At 45.7% G+C, this 19594-nt stretch overlaps 1 protein-coding gene across 1 annotated transcript in view; it reads left to right on the top strand.

The window, feature by feature from the left end:
* The first annotated feature begins 9396 nt into the window (after positions 1 to 9396).
* Positions 9397 to 19594, top strand: part of LOC119464163 (ATP-binding cassette sub-family C member 3-like) — a 64108-nt gene continuing 53910 nt past the window's right edge. Inside the window, 1 exon segment of the mRNA XM_037725015.2 lies at positions 9397 to 9589. Coding sequence (XP_037580943.2) covers positions 9551 to 9589 — 39 coding nt within the window. The 5' untranslated portion in view covers positions 9397 to 9550.

Below are 19594 nucleotides of genomic sequence, written 5' to 3' on the forward strand. Positions count from 1 at the left end.
GTCCACTCGGTGGCAAGCTTGCATGACAAACACGCTAGCGTTTACGCTAAACATTTTGGAAAACATTTCTAAAGCATTCCCGACCCGGAATCAACATTTGACTTATTGCAGTCCCAATAGAATTTAGCTTTCTCTCTCAAGTGCAACATATTTCATTCAAATCGGTCCAGGTGTTGTTTCATAAAAGCGCTTCTGCGTTTTGGTCCACTCGGTGGCAAGCTTGCATGACAAACACGCTAGCGTTTACGCTAAACATTTTGGAAAACATTTCTAAAGCATTCCCGACCCGGAATCAACATTTGACTTATTGCAGTCCCAATAGAATTTAGCTTTCTCTCTCAAGTGCAACATATTTCATTCAAATCGGTCCAGGTGTTGTTTCATAAAAGCGCTTCTGCGTTTTGGTCCACTCGGTGGCAAGCTTGCATGACAAACACGCTAGCGTTTACGCTAAACATTTTGGAAAACATTTCTAAAGCATTCCCGACCCGGAATCAACATTTGACTTATTGCAGTCCCAATAGAATTTAGCTTTCTCTCTCAAGTGCAACATATTTCATTCAAATCGGTCCAGGTGTTGTTTCATAAAAGCGCTTCTGCGTTTTGGTCCACTCGGTGGCAAGCTTGCATGACAAACACGCTAGCGTTTACGCTAAACATTTTGGAAAACATTTCTAAAGCATTCCCAACCCGGAATCAACATTTGACTTATTGCAGTCCCAATAGAATTTAGCTTTCTCTCTCAAATGCAACATATTTCATTCAAATCGGCCCAGGTGTTGTTTCATAAACGCGCTTCTGCGTTTTGGTCCACTCGGTGGCAAGCTTGCATGACAAACACACTAGCGTTTACGCTAAACATTTTGGGCAGCATTTCTAAAGCATTCCAGACCCTAAATCAAGAGTTGACTTTTTGTAGTCCCTGTAGAATTTAGCCTTCTCTCTCAAGTGCAACAGATTTCATTCAAATCGGTCCAGGTGTTATTTCATAAAAGCGCTTCTGCGTTTTGATCCGCTCGGTGGCAATCTAGCGTTCTTACCTATCTACTTTGCCTGGCACGCCACCGAGCGCAGACTCGCTCTTGTGCGAATAAATTACAATTTCAAAATTGCAATTACAATTGCAAGTATTTTAATAGACGCCACAGGAAGTTCCGGCGCACTCCGTATACAGAGGCTTCGCCGTCCGACGAGGAGCGGATGACCTAGAAACTAGCATCGCCGCATGCCAGCTGCGACAGAATCGTTCGATGCAGCGCTACACAGTGCGAAGCTGGCCCTCAGTTATTCCTCATACGTATATGCATTGCAGATGCGAGGCTGTAAACCGCAGAAGAAAGCAGGGACGCTGGAATCAAGCTGATGAAATCGATTTTTGGCCTCCGAGAACATGGTTATGAGAGAAAGTGTTTACCGTCTTTCAGTTTCTCATAAGTTTTTTTTTTTTTTTTTATAATCAAACACCTCGTCGTGAACTGATCTCGCAATCTCCTCATTTTTCAAATCGGATTGACCGCTCAAATTAAGTAGCCATTACTTCCTGCCGCCTTAATCTGTTTTACGGTCTTTCTCGCCAAAGACAAGCAAAGAATTGCCTTCCGCCCTCTGTTGCTCTCAAAGAAGGAATTTCGATTTGCAAATCACGTTCTAACTTTCAGATCGTGTTTTGCTTGTTCTGGCAATATTGCTACATGCTACTCTGCAATACTCCGCTACAATATTTTCTACCCAGCCCCTTGGTAACGCCCTTTGGGTCATGAGAGTGTACTCATGAATAAATAAAATACTCACCGTGCAGTGTAATTCCGATGCACTTGCTCGAGTCGAGATGGAGCGTTGAGTAGAAGAGCGTTGTAGAGTTACTGATGTAGATATGTCTCAACTAAGCTCATCTAAGCGTTCTGAATAGCCGAAGCTATTACTTATTACTATGTAATAGGGCGCGAAGTAGTCAAGTAGGAAAGCAAAGAGCGTCGCTCGCAGCTGCTCCTGGTGTTCACTTTATTTCGCGTCCCATTACACCATTATAGGTATGGAGCAACTATAGCCCAGCAACAAGTAGTGAATATGTTAATTACTGTTCCGGCAACAGGCTCGTGTAACCACCGGGTCCTTCAGGAGAGAATGTATCTCTAGAACTACTCAGAATTGTGTCGATGGTTTACGTCATTCTAAACGATCCTTACGCGGCGACAGCATACAGAGGCAATTGGGGAAGACAAGCTCAGCCTTGCCGGACTCGCGATGATAAGATAATTAAACATTCCGACCGGGACTATGCAACGTTTGCGAAAGTTATCTCTCCGCTCTTCGCTGCGCGCGATAGCACCCGGTAGCTCACGGACACCTGAAAATAAAACTATAGCATTATGAAAGCATCAGTAGGTGCTCCTAACTGCGATACACCGGCGCATGGCGTCCTCGAAGTTATCAGATGTTATTTGGATGTGGGCTGGCCTGCTTATCTCGTTATCTTTGAGCAGATACACTTGTATGCATCTATTCCTTGCCATGGGTGTTTGCATTGGACGGTTGCTGCGAAGCGACGACGGAAGGAACAGAAGTAGCCAATGTAATCACGCGATAGATCGAAGGGGAGATAAAACGCGAATCGCATCAGTTACGCTTAACTTTTCAGTATGGGGATTTCCGAGGATAACTCCTAATCCGAGAGCGCGTAGAGAAAGTATGGGTGACGATGCTGTTATCACATTGAAAGAGCGGCTCAAATTCGGATCACAAAGGGTTGAGTACACGGGCGGTGTTGATTTTTTTTTTTCAATAAGCTAAATCGAAGACGCGACATTGTGCTCGTCAGCGATGAATAGATGCAGGACCACCGCCCGCTACTGACAGACGCATCTGCGTGACGTGACCAGTTTCGCGTTTACAAGTCAGCAAGTCTGCAAGCCACTTCTCACGGTAAGAGTGGAATATTTTTTTTTATATTGTATAGAAGGGCAATTTTTAATACAACTCAGAGTATTTTTTCTTTCTAACGTCCGTTTAAACATTTTACAATCGTTTCGCAACATTCATACTTACTAAGTGTCATTACCCTACGTTCGAAAACGTGTGCGGTAGGGTTTCTACAACGCCGCAAATATACGCTGTCATTTAGCAAAGCTCGCGAACATCGCGAGTGCCTCACGGTGCCGGCGACCTCATACATGGTGACGCCGCTCTCCGCAAGGGGAAGGAGTGGCGCTGACGTCTGTCGGTAAACTTGATGTTGGGATTCCTATGGCACGGCCGCTGGATTAAAAAAAAAAAAAAAAAGTGCGGCCTGCCGCGTGCATCGAAAACGGTGCGATCCGCCGCGGGGCCACACGTCGGGGGCTGTTGTCCGGCATCGGCATAGCAAAGCTCGTCCGCAACCGCATTCCGCGAACCTTCGCGCTACCTTCGGAGTACAGTGGTTAGAATACGTACAGAACTGCTTATCATACACGCATACCTTCCCGTGATCAAATGTACTATAGGCAGAGAATCATGTGTAAACAAGCGGGACAGCTTCTACCCCGGCAGCGGCGACTTTTTCTTCTTTTCTTTTCTTTTTTTTTTGCCGCAGTTTCTAAAGCCTTCCCACGTAGATCTGATGATGTCCCGCCTGCAGCCCCAAACGGCAAGAGACAGAAGTAGCGCGTTGACCCTGCCACTCGACACTCCGATCATTGCACCGCCAGGTCATGCAAACAACTGCGTTTATTGCGCTGTTTCTTCACTAAGCTTAACCCCGCGTTTTTTTTTCCCCCTCTGCTCTGTAGCACATGTAATAACGGCGCAATAAACTTACTTAAATCCGACTGTCTGATGCGTGTGGCTGTCTGACAGCGGTGTGGACGTACTGCTTCCTGTCGTCTTCCTTTGTAATATGTCAATGGCGAAAAAAAAAAAGGTTTCCGCTATTTCTGAAAAATAAACGCTGTGCACATTTGTCAAGTGGACAAGTGATGCAAGGCGAAACAGACGCAAAGCCACGCACGCGCGTCCAGGCAACACTACGGAAGCGGCCGCGCACGTCAGATCAGCGCTTCTGTGCCCGCCGCGATAGCTTTGCGGCTGTGGAGTTGCTCGACGTACGTCATGGGTTTGATCCCAACCCCGGCAGCCGCATTTCGACAGGGGCGAAATACAAAAAACTGTGCTGTATTTAGATTTAGGTGCTCGTTAAAGAACCCCAGGGGGGTCAAAATTAATCCGGAGTCGCCCATAACGGCGTGCCCCATAATCCGATTGTGGTTTTGGCACGTATACAGCCTCATAATTCAATTAAAGGGTAACACTTCTGCCACGATGAGATGTATCGTGTGATGCAATGACAATGCTAACCTTCTCGGAGGTTATGAACAATGGCCAATGGCGCACAACAACGCCTCAAGCAGACACGCTGCGGTGTGTGTTATGTGTAATATATATATATATATATATATATATATATATATATATATTGTCACGAGCCATGGCAAAGACAAAGACGTTGTAGTGGGGCTGGGTCAGAGGCTCTTCTGTGTAAGCACTGCACCACGGTTGACTCCATCATCACAGAATGCAGGCGGTTTGAACAAGCAAAAAGCAGACGGATTACTCAGCGCTTTAACAGACTCCCGAACACAGCTGCGACCTCCTCGTGCGAAGATCCCATGACGCCCCTCCGTTCTCGACGCCTAAGCACTTGGCCAGGATTGTTCGCCAGGAGCTCGAAGCCATGGCTCCAGCCGCTTATCAGGCACCTGGTCACGACCATTTGGCGACAATATCCCTCATTCAGGCCGTCGTCCGTCAAGAGGTTGCAAATATGGGCGTCCTAGTTCCACAAGCCACCAGTTATGCTCCTCCGCCCATGTGCCCTTCCGGTCCTCACACTGAACACCACGCCGCCCCAATTGTTGCTGCTGCCGCTTCTGCTCCCCGGTTCAAACCCCGCTACCGAAACCCATCTGAGTGGAGGACGCCTGACGACCGCCCAATCTGTTTTTCTTGCTCTCGCGTCGGCCACATTTCACGCCACTGCCGCAATCGTCGGAATTACCGACCAAGCTTCCCTAGTGACCGCCGCCAAGATCGTGGCCAGTACTATAGCACACCTCTTCTCGACGACCAATTTCCGGCCCGTGATCCTCACCGTCTGTCTTCGCGCTCTGAATCGACCTACGCCGATGTTGCCGCACAATGACACTGGTCCAGCCGATCGCCGTCCCCTCAAATTCGCCAGTCGCGCTCCCCTCAACGCCGTCGCTCTCCTTCTCCGGCTTCCTCTGGCCACCACCTGGGAAACTAGCCAGTGCAGCTCCGGGAGGTGAGGCTGCATTGACGACAAGGACAGAAGAGCCTCTGACCCAGACTTCACGACCTCATATCACCCTCAAACCAATGGACTCACCGAACGCCTAAACCGTACACTGACCGACATGCTTTCCATGTACGTTTCCGATGACCACCACGATTGGGACGTTGCGCTTCCGTTCGTCACATTTGCATACAACTCATCGCGTCATGAAACTGCCGGCTACTCACCCTTCTATCTTCTCTTTGGACGTCATCCCTTACTACCCTTTGACACCTTGCTCCCTTCTGATCCAGCCTCCCCGTCCACGACTTCCTATGCGCAAGATGCCATCACGCGTGCACTCGTCGCGCGCACAGTCGCCCGCGCTCGACTCTCGTCATCGCAGACCGCACAGAAGGCCACTTACGATCGTCGACACCGGGATACTGATTTTCCACCGGGCTCTCTCGTCCTCCTCTGGCTCCCATCTCGTCGTGTCGGCCTTTGTGAAAAGTTAAGGTCGAGGTGTGTCGGGCCCTACCGCGTGCTGCGCCAGGTGACTCCTGTCACCTATGAGATATCTCCCATGGCATCCACCTCATCGACTGCCGCCCCACGAAGTGACATCGTACATGTTTCCCGCCTCAAACACTACAACTGTGATAAGCCATTTTGACCACAACAAGCACCGGGACGGTGCTTCATCGGCCGGGGATAATGTCACGAGCCATGGCAAAGACAAAGACGTTGTAGTGGGGCTGGGTCAGAGGCTCTTCTGTCAGACTGAAACCTGCTGGAACCTGTGCGCTCTGTGCGCTCTGTGCAGTCTTGACTAGACAAGCGCTAGCCGTTTACTGGTAATTAAATACTCCCCGTAACAATATATATATATATATATATATATATATATATATATATATATGTGTGTGTGTGTGTGTGTGTGTGTGTGTGTGTGTGTGTGTGTGTGTGTGTGTGTGTGTAACGCATGCAGACAAACATCAGTGATGAACGCAAGGTAACGTTTAACATCGACTCACCACTCTCGTATTGCGCTACACATTCAATAAATTAAACATTCGCTGTCAACATCACCGCTGATTATTGTCAATCAAAGCAAACAGCACAGAAATATTCGCTTACATCCATTCCCATATAGTGCGTGGAATTTACCTTTTTTTTCTTTTACGGCAGTTTCTAAAACCTCTTTACGACCTAAATCTGATAATGACAAGTGAGAGAAGCAGTGCGTTGACCCTGCCATTCGACAGCCAGATCACTGCACTGCCGGTTGATGCTATAAGCACTGTTTATTGCGCTGTTTCTCCACTAGGCTAATCCCGCTCTGTTTACATCTGCACTGTATAGCATGAAATAACGGCGCAATGAACTTAAACGCGTGACCTGACGGTTCGATGCTTGTGGCTGTCTGGCAGTGGTGAGGACCAAGCAGGTTTAAAGAAGTGCACCAGATCCAACGAGTTGGAATCTATATACAGTTAAGCTTTCTGTAAGTGCGTAAAGAGTCGAAACACGAGTACACGTAAACACATACACAAACACACACAAACGCGGGCGCACACAGATTATACCGAGCCTTTTGTTAATCGGAGTTGCTGACTACTATCGAGTACGACGGACGCTTTGAACGCATCATGCGCATACGTATAGGCAGCGAAATTCGAACCCATTCTCTCCGCAAGAAGCGTATACTTCCTCATTACCGTGCAGCTGCGGATGTGCGAAGGCGATCTTTCTGGTTTATTTATTTCTTTCCCCCGCACGGCTCACGCCGCTGCTGCCGCGGTGATGATGATGACTTATAGGCATCTCCTTTGAACCGAGGCGGTGCGGATGCGCGGAGGCGAGCGACATCTGGTGGTGGTTCAAGGAACCCAGCGGCGCGCGCGACGCGCGTACTTCACTGTGATTGGTTGGCCTATTCGGCAAGAGAACAGCCAGGCCGCAGCCACGGTCACGAAACCGGCGAGGTTCTCAAAGAAAAGCTTCGCTTAAAAAAAAAAAAGGGGGGGGGGGGGGGGGGACTGCTGGAGTAGAACGAGAGAGGAAAGGCAGGTAGGTTAAGCTCCCGCAGGTTCTTACCAGCAGAGGTGAAGCCAGCGCTTGCCCCTCTTTTACCTACAGCCTCGTCGGATGGTGTTCGCTTAAAGATTAAGCGCTAAGCTAATTAGAAAATAAAAACTCATCGCTCCTAACTAAAGTATTACCTTTAGCTGACTATTGATGATGTCAGCTTCAATAAAATATGTCAGGGTGTTCAGACTTCACCCTAAAACCTAGTAGAACAAAGATACACGTCGGCCAGTCTCCGTACGACAAAATTGGTCATATTAAACTCCTTAGGAGCGTGAGGAAAACTCCTCTTTTCCTTCACCATGAGCGATATTTTTATCGTGCCCCTCCTAAAGCAGACGGGATCATAACCCAACCTGAATTTATTTCACTACATCAATCCAGACTGCTTTGTCCAGACTGCGCTAGCTGCGGACAACGTAGTACTTTAGACCACATGCTCTGGGGATGCCCCTCGTTACAGAGGGGCCCGCATAGATGCACTGCAGAGGAGTGGAGCTCTGCTCTTCGGAGCTCCGACCAGTCACGCCAATTTTGGGCTGTCCAGAGAGCCCACGATGCGGCGCTGGAGCTTGGTCTCCCCGTCCCGACGTGGGTGCGGCCCGCGGCTTCGTCGCCTCCCTGAGAGGGGGCAGCGGAGCTTCATTAAAGTTCTTTGTCTGTCTGTCTGCCCCTCCTAAGATGGTGGCGGTTCGACTTCAGTGTAGGGACTTTATTTCCACTCCAGAATTTCCTTTTTAAAACCTCCTTGGTGAGAACTCGCTGCTTCCTGTGATCTTCCCTTAAATTAAAGATTATGGGGTTTTACGTGCCAGAACCACGATCTGATTATGAGGCACGCCGTGGTGGGGGACACCGGAATAATTTGGACCACCTGGGGTTCTTTAACGTGCACCTAAATCTAAGTACACGGGTGTCTTTGCATTTCGCCCCCCTCGAAATGCGGCCGCCGTGGCCGGGATTCGATCCCGCGACCTCGTGCATAGCGACCCAACACCATAGCCACTAAGCAACCACGGTGGGTGTCATCTTCCTTTGTGATATGGAAGTGGCCAAAAATGTTTTAGCAACGCCAGGCAAACTAACGCAGACAAAAGAGAAACAAAAGAAAAAAAAAACACTTAGGTATCCCTACGTGGACTCGCCGGCTACAATTCGGAAATTGCAATATGTGCCGTAAAGTGATTACTTAAACACTTATTTAGTGCTCGTCGATTGATTGAGTGAGTTTTCATAAACTACTCTATTATAGATTTAGATTTCTCGTGCAAGTAATGTTTGCCTTGTTGAGTAATTAATCCAGCTCACTGACTATTGAATTTACTATCTGCCACAGGCGATTTTTTAAAATTTAGTATGGTCTAAAAAAAAAAAAAAGAAGACAACTGGTATAATAAATTTACCCATCTGTCGAGCTGGGTATAAATCTTTGGACAATAAAGAAAATAATCGATGTTTGGCAATTTTGTTACTTCCACCGGGTTTGGCACCGTACGAGGAAACTGAGATGCCCCTCGAATGTGCAAAAATTATTTTTCACCTGAAATAATTTGGGGGAAGGTTCCTATTTATCTTATACCTTTTCCAATAAAATCGGAGACGGTCGAGCGCACCGGTTGGTACAGTTGGCATGGAATTACCCCACTGAGTTCACCTATTCAATGACAAGCACAGAAAATTACTTGCACGGGTTACCATGACACGCGCTAGCTAACGCAAACGCTTGCAACGTCGCTTGCTGACGGCGTATGCCGCGTAACCCGCATTAGTCACGGATAAAGTCGCACTCCCACCCCGAGATATCTTTTTCACGATGTCGGATAGTTTGCCGCAACTTCTAGAACCTTTATTAGTCACCCACCGGACGCGATCGACGCCGGGTTATCACCGCGGCCGACGAACTGATGCAACAAGCGCGAATCGCTGACGTCACACTCCGAAGCTCGCTCGCCTCCGCGTAAAAACAGTTAGCGACAAAAGAACGGGACGCCGTGGGCCTTATCGCGCGCACAACTGCGCGACAGCGGTGACGGCAACAGTTGGCGTTCACGAACGACCGAAAGTGTACGGTAATTCCGAAAGCCGCGCATCGCACGCGGCATCAAATACGGCGCGGCGAAGCTCGTCGGCATTGACATTTTCGCTTCCTGCTGATTCTCTCTTCAGTCGCCAGGCGTCGCATGGTCAGGCATGAGTTCCATGGATGCGTTCTGCGGCTCGCGGTTTTGGGTGCGTATTTTTCCGCATATTTTCGTCGTTTTAAACCCGCTTGGCCGGTGCGCAATGCCTCGCCCGGGTTCTTGAAGGGCACCCGAACCGCAACGTTCGGTTACTAGGCGATGTTGATCGCTTCAAGCGACGCGGCCTTGTGTAGCCGGCGCTGCGATACGCTCGGAGAAACCGGCACCCGATTGCTGGATCCCCTGGAGGTTGATTCACGGAGGGGGAAAAAAAATGAATACTTTTCCGGAAATGAGGGGGGAAAAAAAAAACCTCATGTTTCGGCTCCAATGTGTCCTGCCATGGCTGACCGCGGAGAATTCTTCGGGAACGCGGCTCTGTTTTGTTCGCGGACAGTGACTTTCCTTCGTCGGTCGGCTGCCTTGCCCTTTAATTAACGAACTGATCGCTTCGTGCACGTGTTGCGCGTCCCGGCCGCCTGCGCTTCTCCCGTTGACACATGACCGTGCGTTTCCTGCGGCTATGTTTCGCGTCTCGCGAAGCCGCCGTCGTACGCCCCCCCTTTCCTTGCGCTCGTCGACGTGCGGTCACCCGAGAGCGGTGCCAGGTTCGCCTTCGGCGCACATAGCTGGCGGCTGTCTCCGATCGTCCTGTCATTGGTGCATCACGGGATCATTCACTTAGTCATTCGTTCTGCGTTGCGCGATCGAACACTACTTGTGCTCGCGAGCAAGTGAAGACCAGAGTTTAAGAGCGTTGGTCAGGACCAAAATGTCCCGCCGTCTCTGTTGCCAACAACAACAAAAAAGAAATGTCGAGAGGCGTACTACCTGCACGTGGTTTGATTACCACGGCGTCCGCGCTGTAATGTTGCAATAGTCGGATATGCCGTGTGAAGGATTCCGGATGGCGCGGTGGGACGGGGAAAAAAAAAAAAAAAAATGTCACTGATTTTGCAGCTGCGCGGTGCGTCATAGAGCGGTGGCTAAATACGTTCATCTTCTCCGTACTTGGGATGTTTTGCGGTCTACGCATTTATGGAAGCGGTAGGGACACTAGCTGCGCTACGAGTTCGTCGGCGCGGTTTTTATTCTATTTCGTCCCCCCCCCCCCCCCCCTTTTTCGTGTTTTTCTTTTGGTATGCTTGCACATTCAACGGCGTATCTCTTTTGTAAAAAACGTGTTTCCATAGATTTTGTGTTTAACATTTTCCCCTCTCTCTAATGGCCCTCAAGAAAGGGTTGATAGCATTTTCTAAATAGATAAATTCGATGCTGATTTGACAGACGCACTGAAAAAGCTTACAATTTCTTTTAAATTGGACAGAACGACTGCGATTTGGATTTCCATGCAGCAATCCGTGATGCCGAAACCTGTTGAAAGAAAGGTGTATACCTGGAGACAGTTCAAATATTAGCCGAGTGCTACCTGTAGTTATATTTAGGCTCTGGTTTCATTCGCCGCGCACTTTTTGTTTGGTTCAGTTCCTGTAGCAAAAAAAGAAGTTGCTGAAGAATCAATTTGTATACAGCGCGTTTATGCCGACGCACCTGGCTACGGTGATAAAAGGAGTCATGACGCATTTCCATTAAGTTTCTTTATGAATGGGCTCTCAACGCATGAGTTAGGCCCTCGAGTCTAGCGATTGTGTAGGGTTGATGTGCTGTATTGAGCTTTCACTACCGATTACCCTGTTGGCTGTCGCCTTCACCTGACGGATAGTTGTGAAATGGTCAAGTCAGTCACCTATCACCATTTATTGACATTGTTCTTACTATGAAGTATGAAGTGTGTTCGCTCTTCAATACCATTGGCTTGCTCTCCCCCTTTCTTTTTTGTATAGTAGGCATACTTCACTGCTACACACAGTGCATTGCAGTAAAAACGTAAAACGCAAATAAAAAATGACTTAAAGTAGAAAATACTTCCTACACTCATTCGCAGCTGCTCTGCAGATCGCTGAGATGTGTGCATTCAAAATTGTTATAAGTATGGGCCAATGATGTCATCGTTCAGTTGTGCCAGCCGGATTTCAAAGAACTTGTAGAGTTAGAGGGATAATGGTCACAAAGGCGCTATTTAGTAAAGGGTAATTGGCCCATTCCAGGCTTCATTTCATCATTATCCATCTATCTTATGTCCACTGCAGGATGAAGGCTTCTCCCAGTGATCTCCAATTACCCCTCCCTGTCTTTGCATCATCTGACTCACCTATGCCTGCAAATTTGCTAATTTCATCACAGCACCTGGACCTTTGCTGTCCTTGACCACGTTTTCCTTCCCTTGGCAGCCATTCTGCTAGCCTTATAGACCACCTGTTATTGCTCTATGCATTACATATCCTGCCCAGCTCTATTTCATCTTCTTAACCTTAACTAGAATATCATGTACTGCCAATTGCTCTCCAATCCACTTCATTGTTTGCCTGTCTCAACATTACACCTGTCATTCTTATTCCATCAATCATGTTGGAGTTGTTAGCTTCAGTCTTTAGCTTTTGGCAAGTGCTCACACTTACTCATGGTTCAGTAGAAGCGACCTTTCACCACACTTGCAAGCTCTCCCAAATTTTCTGCGAGCATTATGAATTTGGGTTCTTTTTTTACAACTTTATGAATGTTGCGTCAAGTATTATGAAAAATAAATTTTGTTCATGAAAAAGGTTCCCTCTTCGGTCTCCAAACCTGCCTTTGAAGTCTTCTGATAGTGAAAGTACGTCAGAGGGGCACATGCTTTGGTCAAGTTTATACAGATAGGTGTCCGAAGCAGGTGAAATAGCCAGCAGCAAACTCGCTGAAAAAGTCAAAGTGATATAAGAATGTGTTGCTTATGAGTCTCTGCTGTTCCAAGGTTGCTGTTTGGGTGATGCATCTAAAACTGTAAATGCTTATGTATTCCACAAAGTCCGTGTGCCCAGGGCAAGCTTTAAAAAACAAAAAGCACGCTATTCCACACCTTCCCACAATGTCCTGTCCGTGTGATATTTACAAATTTTAAGGTTCACAGATTAGAAGCTATGCTTTCAGACATCCAAGGGTACTGCCGTCGTTGGAGTCTTTGTATTGGTTGTTTGACGTGCTTTGGCAAGTGTGAACGCACATCTCGCATCAAGTGGGTTGCGCCATGTGGAGTACTGTGACATGGGAAGCGTTTTATCTGAGTGGGGCAGAGACGAGTGATAACACATTGTTAGTCGTCGGCTGACGTAAGCATGCCATCAGAACATACCTTTGCTCGTTTCTTGCCTAGTTTACATACCTGCTTGCGTGCTTAGCAATTTTGTGGGGTCTGTGCTAATGTAGTTGTGGTAGGAGTGTCAGTTTGGTCATGTCGCTTGGTTCTAAATCTTTTTTCGTGACTCGTAGTAGTTCTTGCCCCAAATTTAGTGCATCATAAGTATAATTTTAGACTGAGGATGGATAATGACAGTGGAGAGATAGGGAGGTGGGGGGGGGGGGGGTTGCAACCGATTGGGTTTTGCATATTTCGACCGTGCCTTTACATTGAGGGTCATGTAGTGGAAGGCTCCCGGTTAATTACATCTGCACTGTATTTCTGAAACTGAACCAAATGCCTGTGTCATGATACATAGGTATTTTTTTTCATGCTGCATTATTTTTGACGTTTTCTCTTGTAGTAAGGTTGCCACATTTTGAAGGCTTAAATTCAGTGGGCTGTAAAATCTGTAGTAGATCAAGAGACTGGTTTCAACATTTCGTTTCTTAGTCTGTAGGCTAGTAACTTGACTTGCAAGGAACTTTATTTGTAGTGCCACATATATTTAGATGGCGACCTCATACCATGTAAACCTGTCACGGTAGCCCAGCGGCTGCGGACTTTCGCAGCTGAGCTTGAGGTCGTGACTTCGGTCGCAGTTACGGCAGCCAGATTTCGATAATGATGAAATGCAAGAACATGAATGTACAAAGAACTAAAGTGGGCCAAGTTAATCCGGAGTCCCCCACTACGGCATGCCTTGTAATCAGATTGTGGTTTTATCATGAAAAACAGGAAATTGTTATTTTGATGTTCTTTTGTTTTTGTTTTTCAAACGATGCACTTGAAATGTTAATGACCTTAAGCAGTGATCGACCTACACTAAAACTGAATCCTACACATATGCAGTGAGTGCATAAAACAGTACAGGAATCTAAAGTTTCAAAGCTTCATCAGTGTTGGTAAAAAAGAAAAACAAGATTAATACCAGTGCCCCCCACCCTCCTTTAAGATTAGCTGGAAAGAATAGTCCCCTGCTTAATAGTTTCTGATTTCTGTGATCCATGCTTTCAACTTTGACTGCCTCTGGCACTTCAGAGAACTTGCACTTTGACATGTGCTCCTCGATTTTTCTGAAAGCTTGAAAACACAGAGTAGCTGTCCTTTTTTTGGATGTCTGTGTTGTCAGGGAAATTGCTAGATAGATAGCTAGATAGATATATGGGACTGATTTCAGACCCTCGTTTCTATGATAACCTGTGCGACAACACTTGTGACAAGCAAATCTGTTTAGATGAGTTTAACGGCATGCTTTCTCCTAAGCCTTTGCATCCACTGACTGGTCAGATAAGAGGTTGAATGAAGTGACCTTTTGATAAGATCCTTTGAACCACCTTCATATTTATTTTTTCCGAGGGCTGTGGAGAAAGATCTTGGGGCTTACAAAGCCCTATGAACACACCATTCATTAATTTGCAGAACCTATGCAGCTTCAGACGGCATAGTTTTCAGGCAGTACATTGCATCAAGGTGAAATTTTGATGAGAAAATAAACATGTAAAAATTCTGTCCCCCCCCCCCCCCCACACACACACGCACACACACTTTTTTATCTGCCTCATATAATCCGAGAGCATACAGCAGCTTATCCTGCTTAAGTTCTTCAGAAGCAGGACACCCAATAAAGTCCAAAACTGATAACATATTAGAACTTGGCACATGATAATGCTTAAGGAGTGCCAGTGTCATTCATTTATAATCACAGATAACAATAGATTTAAAAGCAAGATCCCAACCTCCCACCCCTTATCAGTGTACAAGCTTGAAGACAGGAGGTTGGTCTTCAAGAGATATGTGATAACATTTGAGAAGGAAACCCACCTGTGCACATTGGCTTTTGACATGTGCTTGTTACGTGTGCTGGGCTGATTGCCCTGACAAGTAGACCACTTGGAACTTCTGGTTTCTCAATGTTTCATGACATCGGCCAGCATACACAAATGCACTACCACTCCATTTCAAGTTATTTGCATGTGATAAGGAGGGAACGGCCTCTTGATAAGATATTGCACATTGCTGATATTCTTGAGGTGTTCAAGAGGCAGTGCGGGACGACCCTCTTGAATGACGGTAGGAATCGCCTCTGTGCAAGGAATTTCCATGTAGTACACCCTTGACCTTTCAGTATTGCTCTGTGACATTTGCTGATTCTGTTTAAGAGCTGTTGCCAGGCGGAAGTTGTGCCGAACTGTTGAGCAGTGAAATGATATTCGTTCAAGCCCTTGCGTGTTTCTGGCAGTGTTGGCCACATGGTGGTGCTCAAATTTTGTTCCATTAAGCATTGCTAACGACACACTACTCCACGACAGAAGTAATGGTGTTTCTTGCACACAATTTGTTTGGCTGGCCTCGCTTTTGTTGCATGCTCAGGTTGCAAGAAGTTTGACACACACCGTAATCATAATTATTATCATCAGCCTACACCTCTGCAGGGCAAACCCTGCGGGGATCTTCTGTTACTCCTGAACTGCGTCAACCCTTTCGTCTTATGCCTGCAAAGTAGCCGATTTTCATCACCCCACTTAGTTCACTGCCGTCCCTAACTGTGCTTCATTTCTCTTTGCACCCATCCTACAACTCTAATAGACCACCAGTCATCTGTTCTACACATTACGTGGCAGTGGCACACCGACGGGGGGGGGGGGGGTTGTAACCCCCCCCCCCCCCCCGAGGCCGACTTAACCCCGCTCTTTTGTTTAACCCCTTTTCTTTCCTTGCGCATTTGAGTACTGCAACTAAGATGTAAGACGCGCAATCGTCTGTACACTCACAAAAAGTGCATTTTTTCACAATTTCCCTTGAAGAAATTGAAATTAGTGCTATTTAGATGGTATTGGCAAACTGTCAACCCCCCCCCCCCCCTGGCAGAGATCCTGGGTACGCTACTGTTATGTGGCCTGCCCAACTTCGTTTCTTGTTCTTAATCTCAACCAGAACATCGGCTACACCCATTTGCTCTCTAATACTCATTGTCAGCTTGTTTCTCTTAGTCTTACTCCCATAGTTTTTGTTTGTTTTTTTCATATCGTTTACTTTGTGGTCTTGGCATGCATCAATGTTTGATCTTGGTCCGTACGTGCCCTGTTCAATTGTTTTTATTTTTCAATCGTAGTTGAATGCAAATACGGAAGGATACGAACTAGCCTAAACCAGTACCCTCCTTGATTAAGGGCCTCGGTTTAGTTTTTACAAGAATTGTTGAAAATCGGAATGCTTCAGAAAAATGGGAGCACAACTTTTACAAATCTCCAACTTGGCGCCAAAATAGTTATTTCAGTTCTTTAAACACCATCTGTAAAGCATCCGAAGTGCAGAAATGCAATATAAGTTTAAATCTTACAGGAAAGTCTTTACATGCTTGCGAGGGTTTTGCAAGAAGTCCTGCTCATAAATTTCTTATATACTACAGAGCAGTGTATAACGCATCAATCATGTTAACTTTAGAGAGAGAGAGAAATCCCGAGTTGTAAGCTTCATGCTTGAATGCTGCCTAAATTTAGTGATTTTCAAATTTTTAATAAAATTGATGACCTAATAAAAAATCTGCTTTAATCAGTCAGTAGATTTTAGGAAGCTTTAGCTTAGGGACTCCTATCTATGGGGATGGAGAAATATTTTTTTCTTGTCAACCACTGCGCCGAATTTGATGAGGTTTGTTGTATTGAAAAAAAAAAAACTAAAAAATTCCATTCCAGTGGCTGTTGGAAGCAGAGTTTTCATTTAGTCAACCAATGTTTTATAAAAATTCTTGAAAATTATATTTCTAAAAAAGAAAATACCGTGTTTACAACTGTACATAACTCGCCAGTGAAAAATGATATCACATTTCTTAAACTGCGCATAATAATACATCTAACGTGGGCAAAATTGATATACATCCCTGTGAAATATATTCCTAATTTGTAGATAGGATTTTTGCAAAACCCTTGTAAACATTGTAACAAATCCACATAAGGTGTTCATTGATATATCAAATTTGTCCACTTTAGATGCTCTTATGGATGCATTTTACTGAAGTTAGATTTGCAGAGTTAATTTTAACTTTGTACTTCCATTTTCTTATAATTTCCCATTTTTGAAAATATTTATTAAGAAATCCATGGCCTAAATCAAAAATCCGCTTCCAACAGTCACAGATATTAACCTTCTTTTTAAATGCAACAAACCTAATCAAATTAGATGCAGTGGTTGCCGAGAAAGAGGATTTCTCCTTTCCCTTGTATTTAGAGATGAGTCCCCAGAGCTAAAGCTTCCTATTAAAATGAATTTTTAGCTCGGGCCAACTCCCATTTTGCCTATTGAAATACATGTAAAGCGCAGAAATGCTTTTATGACGCAACCCCTTGACCGATTTAAATGAACTATGTTGAACTTGAGAAAGTTGAATTCCGTTGACTGTTGAAAGCATAATTTTGATTTATAGCCTGGAGTGTTTCACAAAAATTGTAGTGTTATAAAATAAATCTAGCATGAAATATACACATCCATAACTCTGCATCAAAAGCAGGTATTACATTTATAAGCAATCTGCATCAGTTAGAACATCTAAAGGGGACAAATTTGATATGTGAATTTATAGCTTACATGAAACTGTAAACAATGTTTACGGTGGTTTTGCAGAAGTCCTACTCCACGTATTATTGACATATTTCAAAGCAGTGTATCATTGTTGTCTGCTTTAGATGCATTATTAGGGGCAGTTTACAGAATTTTACTTTATGATTTTTCATTGCTAATACATAGTTGTAAAGTTGACAGTTTCGTTCTTGAAATTTAGAAATTTTCAACAATGTTTATGAAAAATTCGATGGCGTGAATAAAAAGTCTGCTTCCTGGATTGACTAGATTTTTGCTTTTTCCTTTAAATGCACACCTCAACCATCAAATTCAGTGAAGTGGTTGCCAAGAAAAAAAAAACTATTTATCCATTCATATGTATTTAATAGGAGCCCCCAAGCCAAAGCTTTCGCTTAAATGCAACAAAGCTCATCTTATTTGGTGCAGTACATGCTGAGAAACGCAATTTCTCCATTTCCGTGCATTTAGATAAGAGCTCTCAAGGTGCAGCTTCTTCTTCAAATCTTTATTCAAGGATGATAGCGCTATTACACAGGAGCCTGGTAATCTTACGCAAGAAACCCAGACATGAGCCGTGAAGCCTTTCTAGAAAGTGAAAGTTTCTGCCAGCTTATCTTTTTTAAAGCCAACGCGGTTACAGGATAGTGATTCTGCGGACTAAGAGGAGTGGGCTCTGAAGCACCGCATGCAAATTTAGTCGGCACGCACTTCAGAACGCACTCATCCCGTTCAGCTTCCGAAAAGAAATCCTTCGAACGCCGATAAGTGCGTTTGAAGAACTTATCTCTTGAAGTGCGCCTGTGAGAGGCTGTCTTTCTGTTGAGAGCTAGTTTGTATTAGGAGCACAATGTTATCTGACACACTGAACAGTGTTTGCCTATTCCTTGCATTGATTCTCGTGGGTAACAGCGCTCAGTCTGTGTGTGTGTGTGTGTACGTGTCATTGGGTCAGCACTCGCTTTTGTGTTCAGGTATCTCAGACTGAGTGCAGCTGTTTGCTGAGCGCAGCTGTTTGATCTATATCTATATTTCCTGATAACCTGAAAATTCAGTGGTGACCTGCTGCCGTGGCTCACAGTGCTGGCTGCTGGGTTTATTCCCAGCTATGGTGGCTGCATTCCAGTGAGACCTTGAATGCTGTAGAAATCTGCATGTACTTGGGTGCAAATTATAGAACAATAGGGGGGGGGGGGGGTCGAACAAAATTATGGCAGACACCATTGAAGATGGTGGTGAATGTCAGCGATGGCTTTATGGTCGCGTTCCTGATTTTCTTATGTTTTTCTGTGGGCCTTGGCTTACAGGTGGTTACACCACGTCTCTGCTGCAACCTCTATTCTTCTACCTTTGCACCCACGGCGGCTTCTCGATGTTGGCAGCACAGTTGCTTTCTCTCAGTTATTGATTCCAGTGTGAGAACACATTTGAAAGGCACTCGCGCACTTTTTAAATAGGTACATCAGAGGTGACATAAGGCATGTACCTGGCGAGAAGAGGTATTCCAGTCGCTGTTCCTGTGCTTTAATCTTTTTGGCTGCATAGAAAACTGAGCAAAGTAGCTAGAGAGCTGTCACTTTCCTAGTCAGTGCCCTCCTCTATGGCATCTCTCACAGCCCCGCTGTTGCTCTTGTACATTTAAATATTGCTAATCAATCAAGAATTCAGTACTGGTTCCACCAACGATACGGCACTGTACCTCATCTTTGTGGCTGCACACTGTGAAACATACTTCCTATACGATGGTGGTACAGAAAGAAGTTGGTGCCAGAAAGAAGTTGGCCTGGAACGGGACATCATGGAAAAGAGTGGACATAATGGGCTGCCACATCAATAGGAATTCTCTCCGAATTTGTGCTTGTGCTTAGACGGTCGTCTCTAGGAACTGTGCAGTGTGCAGTGCGCGAAATGTGTTTGTGGGATGACATTCTGTGTGGACAACACTACTCCTGCGTGTAGTGTGTGAAAAGTGCACAACCGCGTATTGGACAACGTGTGTAAATAGTAGCTCATTGTACGATATCGTAATCACCTGTCACCTACCTCTCTCTGTATCTCCCACTTCCCCTTACCCCAGTGAGGAGTAGCAGGCTAGAGACACGCTCTCCAGGCCGACCTCTCCTGCCTTCTCTTCATTAAAATCTACTCTCTCTCTCTCTCCGAGTTGGACAGTTGTGTAATTGTAACTGCATTTCTAGCCTG

The sequence above is a fragment of the Dermacentor silvarum genome, chromosome 9 (assembly GCF_013339745.2).
Source record: "Dermacentor silvarum isolate Dsil-2018 chromosome 9, BIME_Dsil_1.4, whole genome shotgun sequence".
NCBI lineage: Eukaryota > Metazoa > Arthropoda > Arachnida > Ixodida > Ixodidae > Dermacentor > Dermacentor silvarum.